The sequence below is a fragment of the Mustela erminea genome, chromosome 3, assembly GCF_009829155.1.
Source record: "Mustela erminea isolate mMusErm1 chromosome 3, mMusErm1.Pri, whole genome shotgun sequence".
In the NCBI taxonomy this organism is placed as follows: Eukaryota; Metazoa; Chordata; class Mammalia; order Carnivora; family Mustelidae; genus Mustela; species Mustela erminea.
This window is the reverse complement of record NC_045616.1, coordinates 86,208,765-86,216,779: the sequence shown is the minus strand read 5'-3', so window position 1 is coordinate 86,216,779 and position 8,015 is coordinate 86,208,765. Positions and strand designations below refer to the sequence as shown.

The following is an 8,015-nucleotide window of genomic DNA, read 5'->3' as shown; positions in this document are numbered from 1 at the left end:
GGAATCTCCCAGGAGAAAGGACATAAAGACATTTTAGCTTACAACACTTTGTTCCCTTCATCTCCTTCCTACCTCAAGTCCTGCTGCCACTCTCAGTCCCACTGATAAACAACAGGGCTTCTCAGTCCCTAGGTATTCACCTGTCCCCCAGCTCAGTCTTTAGTCCCTGTACTACATGCTGTACTTTTTTACCACCTGACATGGTTTTTCCTAAGAAATAATAATTTCAGATCTCTCTCTCTCTCTCTCTCTCTCAGAATACAATCTATGCCTTTAATCCTCTCATTCTGCTACTCCTATCACTTTGACTTCATTAGGACCTCCACTGCATGATACTGCTACCATATCTCAACACCCTAGTGTTCTAATTTCTCCCCTATTCAGCTAATTCCCTGGTCTACTCCTCATGCCCATATTCTGCATTCCCTTGTTCAGTTTTCCTTCACTGAAACCACCCACTGAAACTCCACTCCAGATGAATGTAATTGTCTCCTTCCACTTCTGTTATGTCACTGATGCTGCACTCTATAAGGCAAAACTTAGAAATCGTCAACATTGTTTTGACACTGTTTATCACATCAAAACTTAATTGGACTTTAAGACCAATAAATTGTTCTGTATTTTCCTAATCAGCTTTCTCTTCTGTTCTCTATAACAACTACTTCAAACCTAGTTATCTTACTTTCAATTTCCCACCCTTCAGCAGATGAATTTGCTTAATACCTTGTTGAGAAAATAGAATCTATCAAATGGAATTTCTCTCAATTTTCCATCCCCAAATCCACACCCTGAATAGTGTGCGTACTTATAATGACCTTTGCTGAGGTCACTTTCTACCCAAGTCCAATCTCTTCATTTATTTTCCAGGTCTCTTTACCCACCTTCTAGAGGCTTCGCATTGAATTAATCCTCTTTTTGGTATCTCACTTTTCTTCCTCTCTGTTGAATACTACAAATCAGCATTTTAATTAAGTTCAAATTTCCCTAGGTTTAAAAAAAACCATGGAGTCTCAATTTCCCTGCAGATACCATCAGTTTCTTTTCTTTTCCAGCTAAATTTGAAAGGGTTGTTGATTTTACTTCCTTATCCCTCTTGCTTTTCAACCAAGTGCAATCTGATTTTCACTGTGACCACTCAAACTATTATGGTAAAGGTGACTGAAGTTTTCTATAAAAGTCAGATAAGGTTATATTGCCCAAAAAAGCAGTGTAACTACCCAGTGGCTTGTAAAAGTGTGTTATCTCCTTCTAACAGTTCAAGTGTAAATGACTGGGTAGATGAGCTGGCTTTGCTCATTATAATCCTACCAGAACCAAATTTTGCTGTAAGTAATTGCTCCTACATTCCCTACTGCAGTGTCATAATCTGTGTGACTGTAGCCACCTCACTGCCATATCCAGGTTCTAGTTGGCAGGGAGGGAGGAAACCCACCCAGATGTCTTCTATTCTAGACCTAGGAATGGCAAACAAAAATTCTGTTCACAATATTAGTGAGAACTTAATTCAGTTGGCCATACCTAACTACAAAGGAGACTGGGACAGGCATTCTACGAGTAGTCATGTGCCTGCATACTATTATATAGTAGTGCTCTTACTATAAAGGAACAGATTTTGGCAGATATCTATTAGAGCCCTCCACAATGACCAAGTTAATCCAATGGACCATTTTAACATTCATTTTCGAGGTGGTAGTTTCTAAAGCATTTGCTACCATTGATCTTCCTCACCTCCTTGAAATATTTTTTTAAAGATTTTTTCTTTATTTATCTGACAGAGATCACAAGTAGGCAGAGAGAGAGGAGGAAGCAGGCTCCCTGCAGAGCAGAGAGCCCGATGTGGGGCTCGATCCCCGGACCCTGGGATCATGACCTGAGCCGAAGGCAGAGGCCTAACCCACTGAGCCACCCAGGTGCCCCACCTCCTTGAAATATTTGCTTTTGGTTTCACGATTCTGACCAAGGCACTTCTTCATATTTTTTTTCCTTCTTTATCTTTTTAAAGATACTTTATTTCCTCTCTTCTCTAATGAAGGCATTTTTTTCAGAGATCAATGCTGAGCCTCTTCAACTGTTACCTGACATACTTTTGCTTCGTTGTTTTACGAGTTCTCAGGGTTTCAATCATCATATATATGCTGGTGAAACCCAAAGTCCATTTCTACCCCAGTTTGTATCCTATGCTTCAGTTATGTATGTACCTATATACAACACTACATAAGCAAATACATGTGTGAACACACATACATATACCCCAAAGGCACTTACCTCAATATTAGCATATCCAAAATTGACTTCATCTTTTTTCACTTCAATCTTTTCTGTTCCTCAGTGTTCCTTGTCTTAGAGAATGACACAACTATCCATCTAGTTGTCCAATCCAGAGGTCTGTTAATCATCCTCGCATCTTTCCTCTTTTTCTCCCCATGCAACCCACCAGTCACCAGATACTAAGTATCTTTCTAATTAATCATCCCTCTTCTCTCCATCCACACCAGCAATACCCTTAACTGGGCTGCCATTATCTCCTAACTGGTGCCTCTGATTCCAGTCATTCCTTCTGAAATTGATTCTCTGCACTTCTTCTAAACTGATTTTTTTTCAAAAAGATGCAGATGTAATCATTTAATCAAATGTTTAAAATCCTACATTGTATTTTAGTTGCTCACAAAATAAACATTTTAATTTATGATACAAGTGGCTCTTCTAGATTGTTTTTTTAGATTTTTCTGTATTACTCTTTGCTTTTCTGTATCACTCTATGCATACAGTGTGAAATATTTCAATTACTTGTCTTCCAAATTTTTAGCCAGTGAACTCCATAAAGGCAAGGATTAAATCTATCTTATCTATTCCATATTCTTACATGTGTAAAAATGTGTATTTAAAAATACATGTATTTCAAAATATGTAAGTGAAAAAAGTAATGACATTAGTAACTATAATTGAATTCAAAAGTATTTACAAGAGTGAAGGAGAGCATATATTTGAAAATCTCAAGAAATGGCCTAGGGGCACCTGGGTGGCTCAGTCGGTTAAGCGTCTACCTTTGGCTCAGGTCATGATCCCAGGGTCTAGCCATCCAACCCTACCTCAGCTCTCTGCTCAGTGGTGAGTCTGATTCTCCCTCTCCTTCTTTGATCTCTCTCCCAAATAAATAAATAAATAAATAAATATATTTTTTAAAAGTTAATTTTTTTAAAATATTTTATTTATTTATTTGTCAGAGAGAGAGGGAGAGAGAGCGAGCACAGGCGGACAGAATGGCAGACAGAGGCAGAGGGAGAAGCAGGCTCCCTGCCAAGCAAGGAGCCCGATGTGGGACTCGATCCCAGGACGCTGGGATCATGACCTGAGCCGAAGGCAGCGGCTTAACCCACTGAGCCACCCAGGCGTCCCTTAAAAGTTAATTTTAAAATGTTCTAAAAATATTATTTTTTTAAAGAGTTTATTTATTTATTTGACAGAGAGGGAGCACAAGCGGGGGAAGTGGGAGAGGGAGAAGCAGGCTGCCCGCCTAGCAGTTAGCCCAACGCAGTGCTTGATCCCAGGACCCTGGGATCATGACCTGAGCTGAAGGCAGTCACTTAAGGACTGAGCCACCCAGGTGCCACTAGAAAATATTAATTCTTCATTCAGGACATCTGTTCCCCCCCCCAAGAAAAAACTCTTTGGTTCAGGACATCTTAATAGAGTCCTGTCAGCATTCAAAACCACACTAATTATATGCTCTGTATAGACCTTGTTTGGGTCCTGATTCAAACAAACAAACAGTAAAAATATTTTAGAGAAAAATGAAGAAAACCAAATACAGACTGGGTCTAAGTTCTATCAAGGAATTATTGCTAACTTCGTTGATTGTAATAGTGGTATCATTATATTTTAAAGTCTTTCTCTATTAGAGATACTTGGTGAAGTATTTAGAGGTAAAGATATATGATGTCTGGGATTTACTTTAAAAAATTCCAGCTGTATTCATGAATTATTTGTTCAAAGAGAAAATTTTTACTGGAAAAAATTCATAGAAACACATGGTGGCGCTGTAGGATAAGATGAAATTAGTGCATGGAGGACGCTGTGGGCTGCTTTATTCTTTAGAACAGAGACCAATCCAAGTCACTGAAAAGAGAGGTAGTAAAGGAGTTTCATCTACTACAGCTGCTGAGTGCTATATACCCTCCAGGGGGGGGGTTCTTATTTTTTAAAAAATTGAGCTTCAACTTCCAAAATTAGGGCTGAAAGATTTTTCTGCAAAAGAAGTTGCTGGAAGGAGCCATGGAGATCAAAGGGGAGCTCGCTCTGCGGAAAAGGCAAGTCCTGATTCTCTTTGTTTTGCTGGAATTATCTGAGGCAGGTCCTGAATCTGTGCGATATTCTGTGGCAGAGGAAACAGAAGTTGGTTCTTTTGTGGCCAATCTTGCAAGGGATCTAGGGCTTGGGGTGGAGGAGCTATCATCACGGGAGGCCCGGGTAGTGTCAGATGATAACGAAAAGCACTTACAACTTGATTTACGGACGGGGGATTTGCTCCTAAATGAGAAACTGGACCGAGAAGAGCTCTGTGGCTCCACCGAGCCCTGTGTGCTGCATTTTCAGATGGTATTAGAAAACCCTTTACAGTTCTTTCGGGCTGAACTGCAAGTCACAGACATAAATGATCACTCCCCTATGTTTCTAGACAAGCAAATACTTATTAAAATATCAGAAAGTACCAGCATTGGAACCACATTCCTAATGGAGAGTGCCCAAGATTTGGATGTAGGAACCAACAGTCTTCAAAACTACACAATTAGCCCCAATTCTCATTTCTACATTAAAATCCAAGACAGCGGTGATAGAAAGTTATACCCAGAACTGGTCCTGGACAGAGCATTAGATCATGAGGAGGAGTCTGAGCTCTCATTAACACTCACAGCACTGGATGGTGGATCGCCACCCAGGTCTGGGACAACTTTGGTTCTCATCAAGGTCCTGGACATCAATGACAATGCCCCTCAGTTTGCTCAGAAGCTCTATGAAGTGCAAGTTCTGGAGGACACACCCATTGGTTCCTGGATTATTACCATTTTTGCTAACGATCTGGATACAGGAAATTATGGGAAAATATCATACACATTTTTGCATGCATCAGAAGATATTCGTAAAACATTTGAAATCAATCCAATATCCGGGGAAGTTCATTTGAGATCATGTCTGGATTTTGAAGTGATACAGTTCTACACTATACGTATTCAGGCAACAGATGGTGGGGGTCTTTCAGAAGAATGTACTCTTCTGGTTAAAGTAATAGATATAAATGATAATCCACCAGAAGTGACCATCTCATCATTTACAAAGTCAATTCCAGAAAATGCCTCAGAGACTCTGGTTGCTCTTTTTAGTGTCCGAGACCAAGACTCTGGGGATAACGGGAGGATGGTGTGCTCCATTCAGGATGACCTCCCCTTTTATCTGAAACCAACCTTCAAGAACTTTTTCACTCTAGTTTCGGAAAAAGCTCTGGACAGAGAGACAAGATCCGAGTACAACATCACCATCACCGTCACCGACCTGGGGACCCCCAGGCTGAAAACTCAGCACAACCTCACGGTGACCGTGTCCGACGTTAACGACAACGCCCCGACCTTCAGCCAGACGACCTACACCCTGCGCGTCCGCGAGAACAACAGCCCCGCCCTGCACATCGGCAGCGTGAGCGCCACCGACAGAGACTCGGGCGCCAACGCCCAAGTCACCTACTCGCTGCTGCCGCCCCACGACCCGCAGCTGCCGCTGGGCTCGCTGGTGTCCATCAACGCGGACAACGGGCAGCTGTTCGCGCTCAGGTCGCTGGATTTCGAGGCGCTGCAGGCGTTCGAGTTCCGCGTGGGCGCGGCCGACCGCGGCTCGCCGGCGCTCAGCAGCCAGGCGCTGGTGCGCGTGCTGGTGGCGGACGCCAACGACAACGCGCCGTTCGTGCTGTACCCGCTGCAGAACGGCTCGGCGCCCTGCACCGAGCTGGTGCCGCGGGCGGCCGAGGCGGGCTACCTGGTGGCCAAGGTGGTGGCGGTGGACGGCGACTCGGGCCAGAACGCCTGGCTGTCGTACCAGCTGCTCAAGGCCACGGAGCCCGGGCTGTTCGGCGTGTGGGCGCACAACGGCGAGGTGCGCACGGCGCGGCCGCTGAGCGAGCGCGACGCCGTCAAGCACAGGCTGCTGGTGCTGGTCCGGGACCACGGCGAGCCGCCGCTGTCGGCCAGCGTCACGCTGCACGTGCTGCTGGTGGACGGCTTCTCGCAGCCCTACCTGCCGCTGCCGGACGCGGCGGCGGCCGAGGCCCGCGCCGACCCGCTCACCGTCTACCTGGTGGTGGCCTTGGCGTCCGTGTCGTCGCTCTTCCTGTTTTCGGTGCTGGTGTTCGTGGCGGTGCGGCTGTGCAGGAGGAGGCGGGCGGCGTCGGGGGGTGGCTGCTCGGTGCCCGAGGGTCCGTTTCCGGGCCACCTGGTGGACGTCAGCGGCGCGGGGACCCTGTCCCACAGCTACCAGTATGAGGTGTGTCTGACGGGAGGTTCAGCGACCGGTGAGTTCAAGTTCTTGAAGCCGATTATCCCCGGCCTTCCAGTCCCTGACACTGGTAGAAATATAGAGGGAAATGAGAACTTTAGGAACAGTTTTGGATTCAACATTCAATAAAATAATTCATTTAAACTTTGAATCTTTTGTTATTCTTGACAACATGTGGATACTTTTTTGCCAATCTGTAATGGATATTAGGCTGTAGTATAGTTGCATGCATTATCATTTCTCAAGCTCTCCTCATAAATCTTTATTAGAGGCCCTGATGAAGTGGAAATATAATCTGTGTGTTGTCTGTTTTTTTTTTTAATTGTTTGGTCAAAAATGTTATATTAACAGAGTTGTTGCTAATTTTTTTGTGTGATAATGGCATTGTTATGCAAGACAATGTTACTAATTATTTGGAGTTACGAACTGAGGTATTAAGAGCTAATTCCACAATATATGTAACGTACTTCTAGGTATTTTATCAAAGCAGAAAGCAAAAATAAATGTTGTTGGATCTGGTTGGAAGTATATTGGATTTTTTTGCACTACTCACTTCACACACTTTCATCGTAAAGTGAAGAAAAGGTATCTCTCCCTATTTAGTACTAGGATACCATATTTGCTCACTTTTGACCTTGTAGTGTTTTCAGAAATTCACTTTGTGACAAAATACAGGTAATCACATCAAAAATTATTGATTTCTTAAGTTATTTTCCTTTGTCGTTGTTGTTACGCTTTGTGGGGAAGGAGCTTTATGATGCTGTGGGCCTAGATATGGCTCTTTTGTTTTCCTCAATACCATGTCTGCTAGTTTAAATTTCTATTATTTTATATTGTTCATGACTTAACTAGAATGTGGTTCCTGGTGTCATTCCGAGTAAAATAACTTTCCATCAGAAGAGTACATATAAAAACTTCTTAAATTGAAATGAAAATTCAAAAATGTTAAAGAAATGAATTAGGTTCACTTTTGCATTTATTTATCATTCTTAATACTTTGTGTCCTCTCTGTGATATCCAAAAAAAGGAATGGGTCTGTATTTATGGTTTATAGATGTCTTATAGTGTTACAGATCATGTCTCTAATATATAAGTAAACAGTTTGATGGAAGATTATAGGTAGAGATTTTCAGAGCTATTATGTAGTGTGGATATAAAGCTAGTGTGCCTTACATTTTTGTAATTTTTCATCATAAAATTAGAAATTATAGGCCAGATGTTATAATAAAATAGAATTTGACATTGAGAAATGAGTGCGGCAAATTCCAATTTCCCTAGGAATCTTTCCTCTTTCCTTCATGAAATTTTTACTGGTTTTATTTTGTGTTGCAGTAGATATTTACTGGCTGTGAAATTTCATATAAATAGTTTTTTATACAACAAAATCTTGAAAAAGAATGTTTGGGCTCTCTTAATCCCTCAGACTCATGAGAAGTAAATCTTATGCTTCTTATGCACTAATAAGAATAGATAAG

At 42.4% G+C, this 8,015-nt stretch overlaps 1 protein-coding gene across 1 annotated transcript; it reads left to right on the top strand.

The window, feature by feature from the left end:
* Positions 1-3,698: 3,698 nt before the first annotated feature.
* On the top strand, positions 3,699-7,198 carry LOC116586438 (protocadherin beta-14). The gene has a single exon (XM_032336439.1). The coding sequence runs from the start codon at positions 4,273-4,275 to the stop codon at positions 6,667-6,669; it is 2,397 nt and encodes a 798-aa protein (XP_032192330.1). The 5' UTR covers positions 3,699-4,272; the 3' UTR covers positions 6,670-7,198.
* Positions 7,199-8,015: the final 817 nt, after the last annotated feature.